The sequence below is a fragment of the Colossoma macropomum genome, unplaced genomic scaffold (genome assembly GCF_904425465.1).
Source record: "Colossoma macropomum unplaced genomic scaffold, Colossoma_macropomum, whole genome shotgun sequence".
NCBI lineage: Eukaryota > Metazoa > Chordata > Actinopteri > Characiformes > Serrasalmidae > Colossoma > Colossoma macropomum.
The window spans coordinates 10,574,217-10,597,768 of record NW_023494805.1 but is presented as its reverse complement, the minus strand read 5'-3'; the positions used below and the strand labels follow the sequence as shown (position 1 = coordinate 10,597,768).

General features: G+C 39.3%; 1 protein-coding gene across 1 annotated transcript in view; it reads right to left on the bottom strand.

The window, feature by feature from the left end:
- The window catches only part of LOC118826110 (titin-like), a 48,289-nt gene that overhangs the window by 10,492 nt on the left and 14,245 nt on the right, over positions 1 to 23,552 (bottom strand). The window contains exons 6-13 of the mRNA XM_036596999.1: positions 13,784 to 13,891; positions 13,600 to 13,669; positions 13,205 to 13,482; positions 12,354 to 12,502; positions 10,290 to 10,571; positions 9,627 to 9,899; positions 5,396 to 5,677; positions 3,992 to 4,270 (exon numbers count right to left, since the gene is read on the bottom strand). Of these exons, the coding sequence (XP_036452892.1) occupies positions 3,992 to 4,270; positions 5,396 to 5,677; positions 9,627 to 9,899; positions 10,290 to 10,571; positions 12,354 to 12,502; positions 13,205 to 13,482; positions 13,600 to 13,669; positions 13,784 to 13,891 (1,721 nt within the window). The remainder of the gene's footprint in view (positions 1 to 3,991; positions 4,271 to 5,395; positions 5,678 to 9,626; positions 9,900 to 10,289; positions 10,572 to 12,353; positions 12,503 to 13,204; positions 13,483 to 13,599; positions 13,670 to 13,783; positions 13,892 to 23,552) is intronic.

Sequence of the window (23,552 nt, the reverse complement as noted above, 5' to 3'; positions counted from 1 at the left end):
GATCAAGTAGTTTTATTGTGAAAACCTGACAGATTTCTCAACCTTTATCAGCTCTCTATCTGATCCCACAAAGTTAGACCACATGACTGAATGCTTAAAACGTTCGTTTTGCCACTAAATGGGGTGGCACTCAAAAGTAAAAGAAGGTTTGTGCCCTGAAACAAAACAATTTGAAAGCTATAGCATAATTGACAGCTAAATACATTGAAAATATTCCAATCTACATAGAGGAAAAGCACACCATCAGTCCTTGTTTATTAACTATTTTAAAATCAGCACATAGCATGTAGCAAACAGGCTCATTGGATGAACTCTAAAGAGGACCTCAATTAAAAGCTTCTTTACAAACATGGACGTTCCTGCTAAAGCCTGAGTAGATTGATAAATCAATGTGATGAGTCAGTCATTAATCTCCAAATTAGTAGCTCCCTTGAGGGATGATCACACTAGTGATCTCCTTAGTAGTGGACATGTTTGTGTGTGATAAATTTAGCGTCTGTGTTGTACCGGACTCTTGCTCTGGGGATTGTGGAGCAGCAGTGGACTGAAGCAGGTGATGGCAAAGAAAAGAAAAAGAATTTCAGAACTTAATTTTTAAATGGTAAACAAATTTTCCATGCAACATATTAACAGAATAATCAGATAAAGAAAACTGCCAACCAGTAGCAGCAGGGAACAGTGTGAACTAATTACAGCAGGGTTTTTCCCATGTGCCTTATCAATATGCATTCTAAATTTATTCTGAATACATTACTCTTTATATATTGTAATGGAATATGTTACTGAATACATTTTGGACATTGTATTCAGTATTCAGCCATCACTACTTTTTCAGTATTTTGCTCAAGCATAGATATAAATGTGAGGATACTGAATAAAATGTTTATATAAATAAACAATTGTAATACTAATACTGATATTAATACTACTAATAATAGATGAAAGATTTCATGATTGGACATGTAAATGCTTCAGTAAATGATCCCACTGTGTACAACCCCATTTTCTAAAAAGTTGGGACACTGTTCAAAATATAAATAAAAACAAAATGCAATGATGTGCAAATCATTTAAACCCTATATTTCACTGAAAATAGTACAAAGACAACATGTCAAATGTTGAAACCGAGAAATTTTATTGTTGTTTGAAAAATATATGCCCATTTTGAATTTAATGCCAACAACACATTCCAAAAAAGTTGGGACAGGGGTGACAAAAGGCTGGTACAGTTGTGTAATGCTAAAAAAAAACCTGGTAGTTAATTGGCAACAGGTCAATCACATGATTTGGTATAAAAAGAGCATCCCAGAGAGGCTCAGTCTTTCAGAAGTAAAGCTGAGGAGGAGTTCACCACTCTGTGAAAGACTACATGAGCAAATAGTGCAACAATTCAAGAATAACATTTCTCAATGTAAAATAGCAAAGATCTTTTGCTTTTCATCATCTACAGTGTATAATAACATTAAAAGATTCAGAGAATCTGGAGAAATCTCTGTATGCAAGGTCAAAAAACAGTATTTGCTGGCCATGATCTTTGGGCCTTCAGACAGCACTGCATTAAAAACAGACACAAATCTGTAGACAAAATCACTGCATGGGCTCAGGAACACTTTTGAAAACTGCTGTCCGTGAAAACAGTTCGTCGCTGCATCCACAAATGCAAGTTAAAACTCTTAAACGCAAAAAAGAAACCACATATAAACAGGATCCAGGAATGCTGCCACCTTCTCTGGGCCCTGAGCTCATTTAAAATGGACTGAGGCAAAGCAGTGTCCTTTGGACTGGCAAATCAACATTTGAAATTCTTTTTGAAAATCATGGACACTGTGTCCTCTGGGCTGAAGACCACTAAACTTGATATCAGTGCACAGTTCAAAAGCCAGTATTCATGAAGGTTACCACATTATGCGTGTATTACAGCAGCTTTGCTCCACAGTAAGAGAGTCCGGGTGCTAAACTGGCCTGTCTGCAGTGCAAAACTGTTACCACTGAAAACATTTGCTGCATTATTCAATGAAAAATACAACAAATGAGCCCCCGAACTGTTGAGCAGCTGAACTCCTGTATCATACAAAAATGGGAAAACTACTACAGCATTTGGTCTCCTCAGTTTATCAAAACGCTTACAGAGTGTTGTTAATAGAAGAGGTGATGAAACACAGTAGTAAACATGCCCCGTCCCAACTTTTTTGGAACGTGTTGTTGGCATTAAATTAAAAATGGGCAAGTTTTTTTCAAAAAACAAAAAAATTCTCAGTTTCACCATTTGATATGTTGTCTTTGTACTGTTTGCAAAATATGGTTTACATGATTTGTATATTATTGCATTCTATTTTTATTTATATTCTGCACAAAGTCCCAACCTTTTTGGAAATGGGTTTGTATATTTATAAGCATGAAACAACTTTAAAGAGAAATATTTTTCCTGCTGCTGTTTTATACCCAATTAAATGTCAGCTTAGCCCAGTTTGTCATGTTGGACTCTCCCTGGGTCCGCCTACTCCCATCACATTTGCTCACACCTGCAGTTCTTTCTCTGGATTGAATACATCCATTACATACACCCCTTAGTTTGAAATGTTGGTTTGCAAAGTCTCTGTTGTATCACTGAGTACCAAGCTGTGTTTTCTTTGCATAGTTTCCTGGTTTTCACCTCTGCTTTGTCTTTCTGTTTTTTTGACTGGGGATATGTCTCTGAAATTTCCTGCCTGTGCTTTGACCCCTGCCTGTATGAATCTGAAGTATTGGACTGGCCTAAATAAAGCCCTTTCGCACAGTTAGACATTAGCATACATTAAGCAGTTAAAGCAGTTACTTTTTTTGTGAATTTACTGGCCAGTTGCAAAGCATAATTATGATTACTGCCTGAGTAATGTAAACCCAGCGCTTTCCCATTATCTGATTACCCAAATGATGTAAACGCTTTGAATGAATTACTGACAAACTCTGATTTTCTGCACTGAATGCTGTGTGACTGTAAGTCGATTTTTCATAACAAATTTTACATTTTACTTTGTTTCTCTCTTATTCTAAAGTAAAGGATCGACTCTCAGCTCTAGCGGCTACAGATCTTCAGCTGTGAGTCAGTGAACATGTTTAACAGCTAATTATTTGTTATTATTATTATGATTATTACTATTATTATTATTATTATTATTATTAGTGATTGTGCATTGCTAAGCAATGTGCAACACTGATGTTTTTCAATTCATATTCTTCTTCTTATTATCATTATTTTTCTGTCAGATTTCTGTCTTTACCCTTCATTAAATTACTCATTTTTCCCATACGAATGAATGGAGTCAAAAATTGAATGACAATCTACTGTAATTCTGCTTGACCAAAAGACACTGCTTTGCATATACTGTTTCAAGGCAGGCCCCCTGAGAACAAATTCAATGTTGTTCTGACCCGCACTCATCTGTTTGTCTTTTTCTTCAGCTTTTGTTTCTCCCATAGAGTTTAATTCATTTTCGATCCCATTCAAGCTGTATTACTTCTTTGTCTGACAGCCACCAAACTACATGTACTCACTCAGGGCAGATTCTCAAGCTCTAATCCTCAGCTATACTGACCTGCACTCCTCTATGTGTTGTTTATTCATCCCTATTCATCCCTAGTTCCTCCTATACACTCATTAATTTTTGCTCCCTCCCAATCCCTAAACTTTCTGTTGCCTGACATCCACCAAGTTACATGTCCTCACTCAGGTCAGGTCCCAAGTTCTAATCAACAACAATCTGCACTCCTGCAATTCATTTTTCACAACAACTTGCAACCACTTAGCGACCCCCTAACAACACACCCCTCATGCCAGCAACTACCTATAAACACCTCAGCAACCACCCAGCAACAAGCTTCAGCTGTGCAGTCACTCTGCATTTTCATCAGGAAATGTACTATTTTATTTTTTATTATTATTAAACTAAACATCTGGTCTCATCTGTATTGCTGTGATACTGAGATTAATGAACACTGAAGAGATGATCACACTCACCTGATACAGTCAGTGTAACAGCTTCACTGGTGTGTGAGTAGCGTGATGTTTCTCTCTCTGTTCCTCTACAGGTGTATTTTCCACCATTAGTCTCTGTAACAGAGCTGATTCTGTACTGCTGTTCATTACTGACCGGAGTGGATGAATCATCTTTAAACCAGCTGTACTGCCAGTTAGAGACACCTTCTCCCTGTATGTCACATCTGAGAGTGACAGTCTCTCTTTTGAACACTTGTGCATCTGGCTTTATAGACACCACAGCTTTTGGTCTCTCTGCGGACAGAAAACAATTGATCCTCAGTAAAAAATATGTTTGATGATGTTTTCTTGTCCAAAGTGTTGAACAGACACATCGTTGACAAAACACCTACAATGTTCATATCAGTCCAACTAAACACATTTTTAAGAGCTCATTCAACACTGAGGGGTTTACTTTGTAAAGAACAATATATTTATCAAAGTGGCACAACGAAACTCTGAGAAAATTATTAGTTGTTTTTCTTCTGAATGGAATATTTATTACCGAGTTTCTGTGTTACTAAAATCCTACAATAAAAGCAGGTGTTCCACTGACTTAAAATAGAGTTCCATTAACCTCCACTGAAAGTTAAGAAAGTTTTGTCCTTCTTCTGTGAAGTTACACTTTTGGAGATAAAAGGTTTTTGTCACAGTGATTTACTGCATTTAAATCCCATCAAAAAAACAAAACAAAACAAAACAAAACAAAACAAAAAAAAACACACCCTGTGAAACTCAAAAATCTTACCTTTCACTGTGAGAGTAACAGGATTGCTGAGCTGTGATGATGAGGGTCTGATATCTCTCTCTCCTCTACACCAGTACTGATCCTGATCCTGATCTGCTGCTGATGTGACGGTGAAGGTGTTTGTCTGAGACTGATTGACTGCAGTGCTACTGTTGCCTTTATACCACTGATATCTCCAGTTCCTGTAAGACTCTATCTCACACTTCAGAGTGACTGACTCTCCACTGAACACTGGACTCCATTTGGGTTCTACAGTCAATGTAGCTCTGGGTAAAGCTGTGAGAACAGAGAAGAATGATAGCAAAATTCTTTAAATGATCCACCAATATATATATATATATATATATATATATATATATATATATATATATATATATATATATATATATATATATATAAAATTCATTATTATTTGTTGTTGATGAGGAAAAAAATCAAAACCCTGATTAGAAACCACTGGACAAATCTTTACAATAAAAATAAAAATACAGATGGATGTATATCACCAAACACAGCATTAATGTATTATATTAAAAATATATATGTTGATACCAATAAAATAATTTTGCAAAAGTTAAATGATCATAATTACCTAAACCTTTACAGTGAGAGTATTAAAGCAGTAATCTTACCTTTCACTGTGAGAGTAACAGGATTGCTGAGTTGTGATGATGAGGGTCTGTTATCTCTCTCTCCTCTACACCAGTACTGATCCTGATCCTGATCCTGATCTTCTGCTGATCTGATGGTGAAGGTGTTTGTCTGAGACTGACTGACTGCAGTACTATTGCTGCCTTTATACCACTGATATCTCCAGTTACTGTGAGACTCTATCTCACACTTCAGAGTGACTGACTCTCCAGTGAACACAAAACTCCATTTGGGCTCTACAGTCAGTGTAGCTCTGGGTAGATCTACATAAAGAAGAGAACAGCAGTGCAGATTCAGAGTATTTACTATATTTAGATCACATTAATAATAATAATAAAAACCTGGTGGAACTAAACCTTTAGCTTTAAAAGTCACCACAAGAAATTTTGGAGATGTGGAGAGATGACCCCGATTTTGATTCAAAGTGACAAGAATCAACTGAGTCAATTTCACAAGCCAGTTCCACACAATAATATTATAATAATGAGTACAATATTATTTATATTTGACATTAGCAAGGAAATTTGGAGAGCTAGTGCTAGCTAAATGAACTTAGCTGACTAACGGAGGCTGCTTAAGATGTATTCTGATTCTCCTCTGTTAGTTCCTTCAGCTGGGTAGATGTTTTATCAATGAACTGGCAATGAGTGCATTTACATGCACATCAGTATCAAAATCATTATCAGATTTGAGTAGTTATCCAGTTATTCAAGTAGTCATGTAAACAGGATACTCTGATTTCTTAGATCAAATCACAGGCATGTCTAGTCCCTGTCAAGCACCCCTAAACTGAGTCCCCGCACCCCTAAAGATAAGAGTAAAAAGTCTTTTTTTTTTAAATGGAAGTTTATCTCTGAGAAGCAAATGTTATGATCCACGTTCTCTCTCCTACTCTTCCCCACCCCCCTCTCCCGAAGCCATGCAGTAGCTGCGCTGAGCACACACACACACACATACATGCGCTCTAGAGCCAGTTACAGTGTGACTGTGTGGTGTGGTGGCTCCAGTAAGTAGCACAGACGAGGATTTCTTATCACTCAGCACCAACACATTACAGTTACTAGCAGCAGTCCTCATTTTTGCTGCACTGAATCTCAGATCACTCTTTCTGTTGTTATTGTTGCCTATCTGATGTTTTTTATCTAGCAAGCTAATGTTGCAAGTTGTCAATCAACAACCATCCACTGTTTGAATTGAGTGAGAGAAGCCAGCTGTTGTGCCATTGGTAGGTCTATGTGTTGACATTAAAGCCACGGTGCTAGTCTAGTACTGTCTGTATGCGTAGCAGCTAATTAATGTTACAGAATGATAGAAGACATGAAGAGAAAAAAAAACGCCAGGGGTCTCATTGGGTGCACAGTACCCCTAAAGCTTTGATCCTTGAATTGCCCCATGGATCAAATTAAGATCATTTGAAGAAATCTGATGTAGAGAACTGGATTTTAGCTGGATTTTAGTAATCAGGTTTTTCAGCACATGTAAAACTCTAATCTGCTGTCCTGTCAACAGCAATTATACAACAGTTAGTTCCACGTTCACAGCCCAGTTTATTTATTTCCTACTTTATTTATTTAACTGTTGTATAAAAGCAATTGAACACTCGTGGTCATGTGTAACCACAATGATGTTATTTCACGATAACACACTCCCTCTCGTGTTCTATTGCTTAAGCAGCATTTACACTACACCCATGAAATGACTCCAAAGCACTTTTGGAGAGATACAGAAAAAACCTACTTGATGAAATAAAGATTTAAATACTCTTTATCTTCTAGATGGTCATATTTGCTGGTGAAGTGACTCCAAGTTGATTTTTCATTTCGAATTTCAAGTGCATTGAGGATGTAACTGTTCTCAAGACCATCACAGTTCGGGCCAATCAGAAGCCATGGCTGACAGAGGAGATCTACAGGCTACTGAAGGCCAGGAATGCTGCCTTCTCAGCAGGAGATGAGGTGGGCCTGAGGGCAGCTAGGACCAACCCGTCCTGCGGCATCAGAAAGGCAAAGAGGCAGTACTCCCGGAGGATAGCCCATCGCTTCAGCGACAGCAGAGATACACGGAGCCTGTGGTGGGGGATACAGACCATCACGACTATCACAGACTACAAGCCCCCGTCGCAGACCTGTGACAGCTCCACCTCTCTGCTGAATGAGCTTAATAACTTCTTCGCCCAGTTTGAGGCAGACAACAAGATGCCTGCACAGAAGATGTCTTTACAGACATCTTTAATATCTCGCTGAGTCAGACTGCTGTCCCCACATGCCTCAAAGCCACCACCATCATCCCTGTCCCGAAGAAAGCGGCACCCTCCTGTGTCAATGACTACTGTCCGGTTGCACTCACTCCCATCCTCATAAAGTGCTTCGAACGGCTGGTCATGCAACAACATCAAGTCTGTCCTTCCCCCCGCCCTGGACCCCTTCCAGTTTGCATATCGCCAAATCGCTCGGTTGATGATGCCATCTCCACCACCCTCCACTCAGCCCTGACACATCTGGACACAAAAGACTCTTATATCAGAATGCTTTTCATAGATTTCAGCTCCGCATTTAACACCATCATCCCCCAGCAGCTCATTCTCAAACTGGTCAGGCTGGGGCTGAACACTTCACTGTGCAACTGGCTGTTAGACTTCCTGACTGGGAGACCACAGGCAGTACAGGCCGGCAACAACACATCCCGCACCATCACACTGAACACAGGGGCCCCCCCGAGGATGTGTACTGAGCCCTCTCCTGTTCACTCTGATGTCCCACGACTGCACACCGTTGCACAGCTCCAATCTCTTCATCAAGTTCGCAGACGACACGACTGTAGTGGGTCTCATCAGCAACAACGATGAGACAAACTGCAGGGGTGAGGTGAGCCGCCTGGCTTTGTGGTGTAGACACAACAATCCATCTGAACTTTGAGAAGACGAAGGATATCGTTGTGGACTTCAGGAGAACGTGCACCCTGCATGCTCCTCTGACCATCAACGGTGCTGCTGTGGAGAGGGTGAAAAGCACCAAGTTCCTGGGCGTGCATGTCACAGAGGACCTCTCCTGGGCCAACAACACAGCATCACTGGCCAGAAGGGCTCATCGGCGCCTCTATTTCCTCCGCAAACTGAGAAGAGCCAGAGCCCCAGCCCCCAACATGTGCACCTTCTACAGAGGTACCATCGAGAGCATACTGACCAGCTGCATCACCGTGTGGTACGGCGCCTGCACCGTGTGCTGCCGCAAGACACTCCAGCGCATCGTGAGAGCAGCTGAGAAGATCGTTGGCACCTCCCTCCAAGAGATATACAGCTCCCATCTCACCTGGAAAGCCCTCTGCATGGCAGGTGATCCCACTCACCCACTACACAGCTTCTTCAGCCTGCTGCCATCAGGGAGGAGACTGCGGAGTCTCTGGGCCAGGACCAGCAGACTGGGGGACAGCTTCATCCACCAGGTTGTCAGGATGTTCAACTCTCTCCCTACTTTGCCCCCCACCCCTTCTGCCCCCCCACACACAAAGTTTGGACCCAAACACAGGTTCCTGACCCCCACTCCCCAATACTGAACTCTGACATTCCTAGGGACTGTTATCTTCATTACTGACAGGTCTGTATGAATCATCTTTAAACCAGCTGTACTGCCAGTTAGAGACACCTTCTCCCTGTATGTCACATCTGAGAGTGACAGTCTCTCTTTTGAACGCTTCTTCATTTGACTTTATAGACACCACAGCTTTTGGTCTCTCTGTGGAAAGAAAATAATTGATCCTCAGTAAAAAATATGTTTGATGATATTTTCTTGTCCAAAGTGTTGAACAGACACATCGTTGACAAAACACCTACAATGTTCATATCAGTCCAACTAAACACATTTTTAAGAGCTCATTCAACACTGAGGGGTTTACTTTGTAAAGAACAATATATTTATCAAAGTGGCACAACGAAACTCTGAGAAAATTATTAGTTGTTTTTCTTCTGAATGGAATATTTATTACCGAGTTTCTGTGTTACTAAAATCCTACAATAAAAGCAGGTGTTCCACTGACTTAAAATAGAGTTCCATTAACCTCCACTGAAAGTTAAGAAAGTTTTGTCCTTCTTCTGTGAAGTTACACTTTTGGAGATAAAAGGTTTTTGTCACAGCGATTTACTGCATTTAAATCCCATCAAAACAAAAACAAAACAAGAAAAAAAAAAACACACCCTGTGAAACTCAAAAATCTTACCTTTCACTGTGAGAGTAACAGTATTGCTGAGCTGTGATGATGAGGGTCTGTTATCTCTCTCTCCTCTACACCAGTACTGACCCTGATCCTGATCTGCTGATCTGATGGTGAAGGTGTTTGTCTGAGACTGATAGTCTGCAGTGCTACTGCTGCCTTTATACCACTGATATCTCCAGTTACTGTAAGACTCTATCTCACACTTCAGAGTGACTGACTCTCCAGTGAACACAGGACTCCATTTGGGCTCTACAGTCAGTGTAGCTCTGGGTAAAGCTGTGAGAACAGAGGAGACTGATTTGTTCATTTGGAGACTAGACATCCCATCTAAAATTCTTTTCATGATCTTCCAAACAATACACACACACACACACACACACACACACATAAATATATATATATATATATATATATATATATATATATATATATAGATATATAAAATTTATGATTATTTGTTGTTGAGGAAAAAAATCAAAACTCTGATTAGAAACCACTGGACAAATCTTTACAATAAAAATACAGATGGATGTATATCACCAAACACAGCATTAATATATTATATTAAAAATATATATGTTGATACCAATAAAATAATTTTGCAAAAGTTAAATGATCATAATTACCTAAACCTTTACAGTGAGAGTATTAAAGCAGTAATCTTACCTTTCACTGTGAGAGTAACAGGATTGCTGAGTTGTGATGATGAGGGTCTGTTATCTCTCTCTCCTCTACACCAGTACTGATCCTGATCCTGATCCTGATCTTCTGCTGATCTGATGGTGAAGGTGTTTGTCTGAGACTGACTGACTGCAGTACTATTGCTGCCTTTATACCACTGATATCTCCAGTTACTGTAAGACTCTATCTCACACTTCAGAGTGACTGACTCTCCAGTGAACACAAAACTCCATTTGGGCTCTACAGTCAGTGTAGCTCTGGGTAGATCTACATAAAGAAGAGAACAGCAGTGCAGATTCAGAGTATTTACTATATTTAGATCACATTAATAATAATAATAAAAACCTGGTGGAACTAAACCTTTAGCTTTAAAAGGTTTAAAAGGTTTAATCTAGACCGTTACGGTAATGCTGCCCTTTAAATAGGGGCTCTTGGTCACTAATGGACTGTTTGGTCCACACACACACGCACACACACACACACACACACACACACACACACACACACAGAGTCACCACAAGAAATTTTGGAGATGTGGAGAGATGACCCTGATTTTGATTCAAAGTGACAAGAATCAACTGAGTCAATTTCACAAGCCAGTTCCACACAATAATATTATAATAATGAGTACAATATTATTTATATTTGACATTAGCAAGGAAATTTGGAGAGCTAGTGCTAGCTAAATGAACTTAGCTGACTAACGGAGGCTGCTTAAGATGTATTCTGATTCTCCTCTGTTAGTTCCTTCAGCTGGGTAGATGTTTTATCAATGAACTGGCAATGAGTGCATTTACATGCACATCAGTATCAAAATCATTATCAGATTTGAGTAGTTATCCAGTTATTCAAGTAGTCATGTAAACAGGATACTCTGATTTCTTAGATCAAATCACAGGCATGTCTAGTCCCTGTCAAGCACCCCTAAACTGAGTCCCCGCACCCCTAAAGGTAAGAGTAAAAAGTCTTTTTTTTTAAATGGAAGTTTATCTCTGAGAAGCAAATGTTATGATCCACGTTCTCTCTCCTACTCTTCCCCACCCCCCTCTCCCGAAGCCATGCAGTAGCTGCGCTGAGCACACACACATACATGCGCTCTAGAGCCAGTTACAGTGTGACTGTGTAGTGTGGTGGCTCCAGTAAGTAGCACAGACGAGGATTTCTTATCACTCAGCACCAACACATTACAGTTACTAGCAGCAGTCCTCATTTTTGCTGCACTGAATCTCAGATCACTCTTTCTGTTGTTATTGTTGCCTATCTGATGTTTTTTATCTAGCAAGCTAATGTTGCAAGTTGTCAATCAACAATCATCCACTGTTTGAATTGAGTGAGAGAAGCCAGCTGTTGTGCCATTGGTAGGTCTATGTGTTGACATTAAAGCCACGGTGCTAGTCTAGTACTGTCTGTATGCGTAGCAGCTAATTAATGTTACAGAATGATAGAAGACATGAAGAGAAAAAAAAACGCCAGGGGTCTCATTGGGTGCACAGTACCCCTAAAGCTTTGATCCTTGAATTGCCCCTGGATCAAATTAAGATCATTTGAAGAAATCTGATGTAGAGAACTGGATTTTAGCTGGATTTTAGTAATCAGGTTTTTCAGCACATGTAAAACTCTAAACTGCTGTCCTGTCAACAGCAATTATACAACAGTTAGTTCCACGTTCACAGCCCAGTTTATTTATTTCCTACTTTATTTATTTAACTGTTGTATAAAAGCAATTGAACACTCGTGGTCATGTGTAATCACAATGATGTTATTTCACGATAACACACTACCTCTCGTGTTCTATTGCTTAAGCAGCATTTACACTACACCCGTGAAATGACTCCAAAGCACTTTTGGAGAGATACAGAAAAAACATACTTGATGAAATAAAGATTTAAATACTCTTTATCTTCTAGATGGTCATATTTGCTGGTGAAGTGACTCCAAGTTGATTTTTCATTTCGAATTTCAAGTGCATTGAGGATGTAACTGTTCTCAAGACCATCACAGTTCGGGCCAATCAGAAGCCATGGCTGACAGAGGAGATCTACAGGCTACTGAAGGCCAGGAATGCTGCCTTCTCAGCAGGAGATGAGGTGGGCCTGAGGGCAGCTAGGACCAACCCGTCCTGCGGCATCAGAAAGGCAAAGAGGCAGTACTCCCGGAGGATAGCCCATCGCTTCAGCGACAGCAGAGATACACGGAGCCTGTGGTGGGGGATACAGACCATCACGACTATCACAGACTACAAGCCCCCGTCGCAGACCTGTGATAGCTCCACCTCTCTGCTGAATGAGCTTAACAACTTCTTCGCCCAGTTTGAGGCAGACAACAAGATGCCTGCACAGAAGATGTCTTTACAGACATCTTTAATATCTCGCTGAGTCAGACTGCTGTCCCCACATGCCTCAAAGCCACCACCATCATCCCTGTCCCGAAGAAAGCGGCACCCTCCTGTGTCAATGACTACTGTCCGGTTGCACTCACTCCCATCCTCATAAAGTGCTTCGAACGGCTGGTCATGCAACACATCAAGTCTGTCCTTCCCCCCGCCCTGGACCCCTTCCAGTTTGCATATCGCCAAATCGCTCGGTTGATGATGCCATCTCCACCACCCTCCACTCAGCCCTGACACATCTGGACACAAAAGACTCTTATATCAGAATGCTTTTCATAGATTTCAGCTCCGCATTTAACACCATCATCCCCCAGCAGCTCATTCTCAAACTGGTCAGGCTGGGGCTGAACACTTCACTGTGCAACTGGCTGTTAGACTTCCTGACTGGGAGACCACAGGCAGTACAGGCCGGCAACAACACATCCCGCACCATCACACTGAACACAGGGGCCCCCCCGAGGATGTGTACTGAGCCCTCTCCTGTTCACTCTGATGTCCCACGACTGCACACCGTTGCACAACTCCAATCTCTTCATCAAGTTCGCAGACGACACGACTGTAGTGGGTCTCATCAGCAACAACGATGAGACAAACTGCAGGGGTGAGGTGAGCCGCCTGGCTTTGTGGTGTAGACACAACAATCCATCTGAACTTTGAGAAGACGAAGGAGATCGTTGTGGACTTCAGGAGAATGTGTACCCTGCATGCTCCTCTGACCATCAACGGTGCTGCTGTGGAGAGGGTGAAAAGCACCAAGTTCCTGGGTGTGCATGTCACAGAGGACCTCTCCTGGGCCAACAACACAGCATCACTGGCCAGAAGGGCTCATCGGCGCCTCTATTTCCTCCGCAAACTGAGAAGAGCCAGAGCCCCAGCCCCCAACATGTGCACCTTCTACAGAGGTACCATCGAGAGCATACTGACCAGCTGCATCACCGTGTGGTACGGCGCCTGCACCGTGTGCTGCCGCAAGACACTCCAGCGCATCGTGAGAGCAGCTGAGAAGATCGTTGGCACCTCCCTCCCCTCCATCCAATACAGCTCCCATCTCACCCAGAAAGCCCTCTGCATGGCAGGTGATCCCACTCACCCACTACACAGCTTCTTCAGCCTGCTGCCATCAGGGAGGAGACTGCGGAGTCTCTGGGCCAGGACCAGCAGACTGGGGGACAGCTTCATCCATCCCCCCCCCCTCTTTCTGCCCCCATACACACAAAGTTTGGACCCAAACACAGGTTCCTGACCCCCACTCCCCAATACTGAACTCTGACATTCCTAGGGACTGTTACGCACCCATCACTTTCTGTTACGCACTCAACACTTTAACAGCTCCATAAGCTCATTCTATTTGCACTACTGTTAATAATTGCGCTATTTAATCTCACAGACCTTAATCTGTATGTGCCTTATGTCACTTATGTCACTCTATTGTTAAATTCAGGGACCTTCTTATATTTCTATTATTTTTTTATTATTCTATTTTTCTACAATTAGTGTTTATTTTTACGATTAGTGTTTAGCGTTAATTTAGTGTCTATTTAATTCACACAGTTCCTGTTTACTCTCTATTTAATGTTATTGCTACACCATGGGGTCTGACAGTAACGCAATTTCAATACTCTGTATGACCTGTACATATTGTAGTATTGACAATAAAGCTGACTTGACTTGACTTGACTTGACTTGAATTTTACATTTTGTTTCTCACTTATTCTGAAGTAAAGGATCTACTCTGAGCTGATCCCCTCTGAAACTGCTGAGCACTCATTGTGGAGCATTTACATATTACGATCATCCAAGTCCAAGCATGACACAACAATATGAAACTTTGTGAACTAGTACAGGCCTTTTAACAGATGGAACACAAATGATGGGCAATCAGAGTTTTTAGAATGACCTCTATTTCTGATTATTGCCGATGAGGGGTCTTAATTTAAGATTTATACCAGATCTTTTGACTTGATAAGGTCAATAATTCTTTTGGCATGATAAACATGATAAACAATAGATTTTTAACAAATAAGGCAAATAAGGAAAAGTCCCAAGACAACAGTATAGTTTTAACTACATCAGTTACTTCTTCCCCTGTGTTTTAATCTAGGAGCTACTGACTTTTCAATTACACTGTTAAAATATTTTTTTTCCTGAGGGGGAAATCCTGATTTCTTCAAGGTTTAAGTTTGTCTATGGAGGCACGTGTATAAAATTATTCTATTAGAAAGATATTATTCTATAAGTGTCAAATCATTTTTAAGAAGCTGTAAAAGTGAAGATTCTTTTTGATGATGAGTGGAATTCCATAATAAATGAGAAAGCTGTATAGCATTGAGAGCTTAAAATAAAATTAATTTCCAGAATGCCTCATATTGTAAAAGTTGTGACTAAATCTCTTTGATCAAATGGCTGTTCACTGTTATTTTCTGACAAGAAATTATAAATAGATAATTAAAGTCTATTATCTAAACATGTACTTTTTTCTGTCATAACCTCTAGTCTAAAATACTTCAAATTGTGAATAAACCACCAGTTTAATGTCTAGTTTATGAGACATTAAACTGGTGGTTCATTTACACAGTTCACCTAGTTCAATTTCATTATTCAGCATCAAGAGATATGTGCTGTCAATCTGCACAAGTGTTGAGAGTCTGTAGTCTGAATTCATTCATTAAACAAAGAGGAAACTAAATAATTAAATTATTACGTTATTAAGTTATATTCCACACTTTTAAAAGGTAGTCATCTGTTAAACATGGTCATTTATTAAATGTAAGGAATATGTGCAAATATACATGAATGCAAGTGAAAAAAGCATGTAAATGATTCACCTTGACTTTGTCCACAGTAGATGAGTATAGTCAGCCCTAAAAGAAAAAAAGAGGAAGAGAGGATGAAACACATTAATGAAGTATTAGCTTGTATCCAGGGTTGGGCAAAATTATTTGAAAAAGTAGTGATGTCTGAATACACTGTCCTAGGTGTATTCAGTAACATATTCCATTAAAATACTTAAAAAGTAACATATTCAGAAACATTTAGAATACATATTAATACAAGTACATGTGTGAAAAAAACTCTGCTATAATTTTTATTTATTTCATGCTGTTTTGTTCATATTTGTTCATAATTCTTCTGATAATATGTTTAATAAAAAAAAAATCAATTAATTAAATTAATACAAAAATAAACACAAAATTGTCAACGTTATTTTGACCTGCTTCAGTCCACTCCTGCTCCCATAATCCCATTGTCCTTTCATGACCGAAGCCAACAATATCCCAACAACAAAATCTTGAAAAAAAATTACACTTAAATGAGTAGCTGTGTGATTTTCAGTTAATGATAGATATGTAACATATGGCACAGAACATATGCACAAGTCCACTACAATGCCAAAGTTAAGCTTATAACTTGAGAACACGTCCACTACACAATGTTCACTACGCAGTTCAGTCATCCCTCAAAAGAGTTTACTAATGCTCAGATTAATTATCCCAGTGATTTATCAGTCTATTCAGGCTTTAGAAGGTCTTAAGCCCAGTACTTGTATTCCATTACACCCCACCCCTGCTTGTATTACAGGTCGAATTAAAGTCTGAAGAAGCCGTGCAGAGCTGGAGTTGGAGAATCAGCTCAAGCCAGATAGTCTGTCCTAACCCTCCACACTGTGACACACAGCTTTGGGAACCCTTTTCTTTTTGTGCAGACATTGACGGTTTATGGGACAGGCAACACAGGCAGCTGTCTAGGGTAGCAAATTGACAGGTGTGGCTTCAGTGCTTCTGAAATCGTGTGGTGTGCCTGTGTGCCCTCCATTCTCCAAAAAACAATGAAACAATGAAAAACATTGGCACTGGCTAAAAGTGTAACCCAGTACAAAGTTACATATATACAGTATATCACTGAATAATTTCATAAACGAGAGAAAGTTACTTGCTAGCCTAATGGTGTAAGCAGAATCAACTTTTTGAGTAGACCTGTGAAGAAGTGGATTGACAAACATAAATATGGCATTTTCTGCAAGCTTTAAGGCACAATTGTAAACATATATATATATATATATATATATACACACACACACACACACACACACACACACACACACACACACATATATATAAATATATATATGTATATATATATATATATATATATGTATATATATATATATATATGTCACAACTTGTGCAAAAGCTGTGTCCTCTTTAATATATTTTTATTTTTATATTTTAATATGTTTATATTTTTAGTGGCCATAAACAAAGAAAGGAAGGAAATACAGCAGGAAATACATAGCTCTGGGCTTCACACGTGTAGGAACTAAAAATGAGTATCTACAGATCTGTGCTGTTTGCTTAGGGGGCATTTTCAAATGAAGCTCTGCAAGCCAATTCACACCATCAGAGACTAAACACAGTAAATGTGTCACGATAGCTGCCAAATCAGCCTTCTCATTAGGCAGGTCAGAAAAAAACGATCTGATAGATTAAATATATATATATATATATATATATATATATATGTGTGTGTGTGTGTGTGTGTGTGTGTGTGTGTGTGTGTAATCTTTGACTTCCATAAACTGAATGACCTTATTTCCTGTCTGGTTGTGACAGGCCACTGTCCAACTCTTAAAGAGCGAAGTTTTGCAGCATGTTAAAACTACTATTGTTTTTTAATTTAACAGCACTGTTCACCATCATTTCTAGAACTGCCTGATTAGAGTGCTGTACAAGTGCAAAAGAACATACAAACGTATATAAACAGGCAGGGCTAACAGTTAAATAACAGTAGTTTAACTGCAAAATATACTTTAACATTCAACACTTTAGCAAGTTTAGCAAGTATTTAGTCAATATTACATTTGAATACCCCTTTCCGTGATCCGTGACACAGACGTATACACAACACAGGGATTCACTTTTTCACTCCAATGCAAAATTAAAAAAGCAAACTTCAGTCATGGCTTACTGATTAATTTTGGGGTAAGAATGAAACAGTGGAAATAGGACGTATAAGTACTTCCTACTTACACTTAAAGCAGATGTCTGAGAGAGAAAAGGCTGACGGAGGCTTTCTAAGAAAACATTCTAAGAACACTCTAAAGAGGAACATGAGCACTGCATTGACATTTTCTCAAATCAAAACTGCAAATTGTCGCTACTGAACTATGTAAAACCTTTGTTGCTGCTTATAATCTACATCATTCAAGATTTACATTAACACCAGTTGTTTAGTGGGCATTTTCATGTGCAGTACTATATAGAATATGTAAGTGGGGAACCATGAATATTAGAGCCAGGCCTTTCGTTTGGTGTCAGGTCCATACATCTTTGGACAGTGACAGAATTTTTGTAATTTTGTACTCCATCACAATGGATTTGAAATGAAGCAAATCAAGATGTGAATGAAGTGTAGACTTTCAGCTTTAATTCAAGGGGTTATTAAAAAGTTTGCATTAACCCTTTAAGAAATAAAGCCATTTTTTACACAGTCCCTTCATTTTCACAAGCTCAAAAGTAATTGGACAGTTGACTGATAAGCAGTTTCATGGCCAGGTCTGGCCTGTTCCCTCTTTATTTCATGACAAATTAAGAAGATAAAAGGTCTAGAGTTGATTACAAGTGTTGAATATGCATTTGGTAGCTGCTCATGAGAACTCTCAATATGAGGTCCAAAGACTTGCCAATGCAAGTGAACAGGGCCATTATTAGGCTAAAAAAACAAATCAAACTTATCAGAGAGATAGCAGAACCTTTGGGGGTGGTCAAATCAATAATTTAGTACATTCTAAAAAAGAAAGAGTGCACTGGTGAGCTCATCAACACTAAAGTGGATTAACTCAGCATTTGGTGATGTTCAAGGGTTCCAGACTTCAAGCAGTAATTGACTGCAAAGGATTTGCATCCAAGTATTAAAAGTAATCCTTGTATTTATAATTATGTTAGTTTGTCCAGTTACTTTGGAGCCTGTGAAAATGGTGGGACTATGTAAAAAATGGCTGTAATTCCTAAATTAATGCAATGTTTGTTAAACCCCTTGAATTAAAGCTGAAAGTCTACACTTCAATCATATGTTGACTGCTTAATTTTAAATAAATTGTGGTGTGTCACTGTCCAAATACTTATGGATCTGGCCATCTGTCACAACATGTGCGAAAGCTGTGTCCTCTTTAATAGCAGTGAGTGTAACTATATGTAATGTAATTAACACATACTGATAAATACAAATACAAAATTTTACATTTTATATTTTGTTAAATATGACATTACATTATTTTTACATTATAGATGTAGTCCTTTGTAACTGGAAGCAATGATGAGGTTATTCTCTGTCCTTGTTCAGAATCATCACCTAAAGTCAACTGAACACAACTACATTCATTCCAATCTGCCCTTTGTTACAATACAAACATTTTGCCAAATGTAATTTTAAATGTAACAAGTATTGTTGATTATTTGCAAAAATAAACCATCATATTTATAGTGAGTTTATTGGTTGTTCTGGCCAACTGCTAGTTACGTATGTTTATATTTTTAGTGGCCATAGGAAATACAGCAGGAAATACATAGCTCTGGGCTTCACACGTGTAGGAACTAAAAACGAGTATCTACAGATCTGTGCTGTTTGCTTAGGGGGCATTTTCAAATGAAGCTCTGCAACCCAATTCACACCATCAGAGACTAAACACAGTACATGTCACAATAGCTGCCAAATCAGCCTTCTCATTAGGCAGGTCAGAAAAAAACGATCTGATAGATTAAATCTGTGGAAGCTTTTGTGGTCATTTGTGTGGGCCACGAGTTGCAAAAGTTTGGGAACCCCTGATGCAGAGAGGACTTATTATTTATACTGATTTTGTTGATATTCAGTAATAATTCAGCTTACGGAGGCAACACACTCAGCTGGTCTTTTCAACAATTTCCGAGTCCCCCTTACCCAGAGACCGAGACAAGCCTGAGATAAGACTGGGCCCAAGTTGCAGTTTTGGTTTTGGAGGTATAAAATCTAGTCTAACACAGCTTTCCTTTAAACTCTGGATAATCATTCTGTCTCGCTCAAGTTTTTTAGACATTCTGGCCTAAACAGTAATCTGATCAGACTGTGGGAGAAGTATGAAGTTCGTTTGTCGAACATGTGCAGCACTCAGAAAAAAGAGATCACCTAACATTAGAGCCATTAGTGAGATCAGAGCATCACTCAAACAGAGTTTTAAAAAGTGCTGTAAAATTCAGATCATTCGGTCGGACTGTCGGAAAAAAACAGAAAGTTACCACACTTGGACTCAAGGTTGGAGAAAACCCAACAGCAATAAACTACGCCCAGCATTTCAGGAATTCTAAACTACTTTATTGGAAACAGACGTACTAGGAATAGGCTGTGGGCCGAGCTTTGAAAACGTTCATTTCATCGATCCCTGGCAAGGAACAACGATTCTTTGTTTTTACATCTGAAATATTTTATATAAGATTTGTGCACATTTTTTCAACATCCAAGTTTAAATCGTAGTCTGTACAGGCAAAATACCATGACAACTATACAGTGAGCTCCAATCAGAGCTCAGCTATGATGCTTAGAGAGGAAGCAGACCAATCAGATTAGCTGTCAGGGCAGAAGGTAGGCTTTAGGGAGGGATTTTAAGGAGGGATTAATATGAAGCGTCATAATGTCTATCCTTATATTTTTAACATCTTCTAAACACATCTGTGACCTGCTTTTCTCACATAACTCACTATGTCTACCGCAGTGGCAGCAGCAGTCACAGATAATGGCCACCTATAGAATTTCCTAATTTGTATTAATTTGTATATACATAGAGGAATGTCTGTCCATGTTCATGAAAATCTCCAGTTCACACACTGTGTTGCTTATTGTAATTAGTTTATTATTCTTTGACTGATCATGTAAACAGGTAGAAAATGGCAGAAGCTGATCTGAAGGGTTTTGAGGTTTGAATTGATGTCAAATATTGATTTTGTTCATCTAAACAAAAAGTTGTATTGCATCATTTCATTAAAGGTGTTGAAAGACAAACACATTCACACACTCACACCTGGGGGTGATTTAGGAAAGGAGGAAACCCACTCAAACACGGGGAGAACATGCAAACTCCACATAGAAAGGACCCTGGTCACTCGGCTACACATCTTTACATTAAACTATATTTATCACAGTTATACATATACCTAGTGTGTCCAACCAAATTAACCCTGTAGCATACAAAGCCTTTTTATATGCTTATTATTTTATATACACACACATTATTATAGCCCTAACACTGCAACTAAAGATCTGAGCCCAAACCCTGAAAAACAATTCAGACTATTATCCCTCCTCCACCAAACTTCACTGTTAGCACAGTGCAGTCCAGTAGGTGGTATTCTCCTGGCATCCGCTAAAGCCAGATTTAGCCACCAGACTGCCAGTTGGTGAAGCGCAAGTCATAGCTCCAGAGAACACGTTTCGACTGTTCCAGAGTCCCATGGCAATGTCCTTTACACCTGATGCTTGGCATTGTGTGTAGTGATCTTAGGCTTGTGTGCAGTTTCTTAGCCATGGAAACCTGTTTCATGAAGCTCCCAATGCAGTTTTTGTGCTGATGTTGGTTCCAGAGACAGTTTGGAACTCTGTACTGAGCGATGTCACATCTGACCTGCAGCAAAGGTGGCATTCTATGACAGTTGCGCATTTAAAGCCACTGAGCTCTTCAATATGACTAGTATGACTGTAAATGTTTGTCTATGGAGACTGAATGGCTACATAATTGATTATATACACTTGTTAGGAATGGGTATGGCTGAAATCACTTGAACTGAATAATTAGGAGGGGTGTCCACATACTTTTAGTGTATCACCACGTTCAGTTCCGAAATACTTTTAGACTGTGATTGCAGATATATGATAAAGTGACAGTACTTTTACTTACAGTCTACTCTGAAAGTATTGAAATGACAAGGCCAGTCCTTCTGTTTTCGCTAAACACTGAAGACATTTGGGTCTGAGATCCAAAGCTGAATATGAGACGATAGATCAGAATTTCTGTTTCGATTACCTGATATTTACATCTAAATAATTTAACTTAGAACCTGGCACCTTTGATGGCAGACTACCTAATTGTTAGGTGAGGAAAAGTATAGGAACAGATAGTTTTAAAGAAAATGAAAGCAAATAAAACTTAATATTTGGTTGCATATCACATGCTTGCTATAGCTGCATCAAGTCGATGACCCACTGACATCAACAAACTTGCATTCTCCTTTTGTGATGCTTTTCCAGGCTTTACCACAGCTTCTTTCAGTTGTAGTTTGTTTTGGGGGTTTCTCTCTTCGGTCTCCTCTGCAGAAGGTGAAATGCATGCTCAGTTGGGTTAAGGCCTGGTAATTGACTCGGCCAGTCTAAAATCTTCCACTTCTTTCACCTGATGAATGTTTGTGTGTTGGCAGTGTGTTTTGGGTCATTGTCTTGCTGCTTGATGTCCCTTCCGATTAGATTGAATGCATTTCTCTGTAAATTGGTACATAGAATGTTTCTACAAACTCTTGTATGTATTGTGTCAAATTCATTCTGCTGCTACCATCATGACTTACATCATCAATAAAAATTAGTGAGTCCATTTGGAAGCAACTATGCAAGCCCAAGAAATGATACTACCTCCACCATGCCTGACCAATGAGCAGATCCTTTCTTTCTCCACTAATTGGCCTTTGGCCTTTTTGCTAGAGGTTAATCTCAGCTTCATCAATTCATAAAACTGTTCCAGAACTTTTGTGGCGCATCTTCTGATGCTTACTGCTGATGAGTGGTTTGTATCTTGTGGTATGGACTCTTTATTTCTGCTGTCAAAGTCTTTTTCGAATAGTGGATTGTGATACCTTCAGTCCTGCCCTGTGGAATTTGTTGGGGATATTACTGACTGTTGTTTTTGGGTTTTTCTTCACAGCTCTCACAATGCTTCTGTCATCATCTGCTGTTTTCCCTGGCCAACCAGTTCGATATCTAGTTTTTGGTACACCAGTGGATCCTTAATTTTTCAGAGTTGCCAAATCATTGCATTGGCTATGCTATATGATTGTTCAATGGCTCTGATCATCTTTCCCTCTTTTCTCAGCTTCAAAATGGCTTGCTTTACATGTTGGTTTATCCTTTCAAACAACAAATGCTGTCTTCACAGAATAAACCTAGAGCTCACACCAGGAGTAAATGTTCAGCTATGGATTCATTAAACAATAAGTCTAACAGTCTGCACCTGGCAACAAGAAACACTTGTCAGTCACATGATTCAATATTTTTTGCTCACTTGGAAAATGACTAGGTTCAAATTAAAAGGTGCTGTGGTTTTACCACATTTAGATGTAAATATCAGGGAATAAAAGCTGAAATTCTGACCCATCACCTCATATTCATTTTTTGATCTCAAATCCCAAATGTATTCAGTGTAAAACAAAACAAAAGAATTGGCTTGCCATTCCAACACTTACAGATGAGACTGTATGTAGGGATTATCAGTACTTTTTTAATCCCTGTGTAACGGGACACACTTAGTCAGACGCTCCCCATTAAAAGATGAAAAAGAGACTTTACTTGTTTGATCTCAATCCACAATCAGGTCAAAAAAAGGCAGAGGTCAGATCCAGAATGAGCAAACAAGATACAGACATGAGTCCAGGCAACCGAAATCCAAAAAGGGAACAGGCAAAAGGCAAAGTTGATAAATACCAACAAAGGGCCAGATACACAAGGGATAACTCAGACAGGAACACTCAGTAGCTCTCTAGAAGAAGCAATACCTCACAACTAAGCCCATAGCCTGGGCTTATAAGCTAATTGGATACAATCACATGATCAAATACACAGGCGAAAAACAT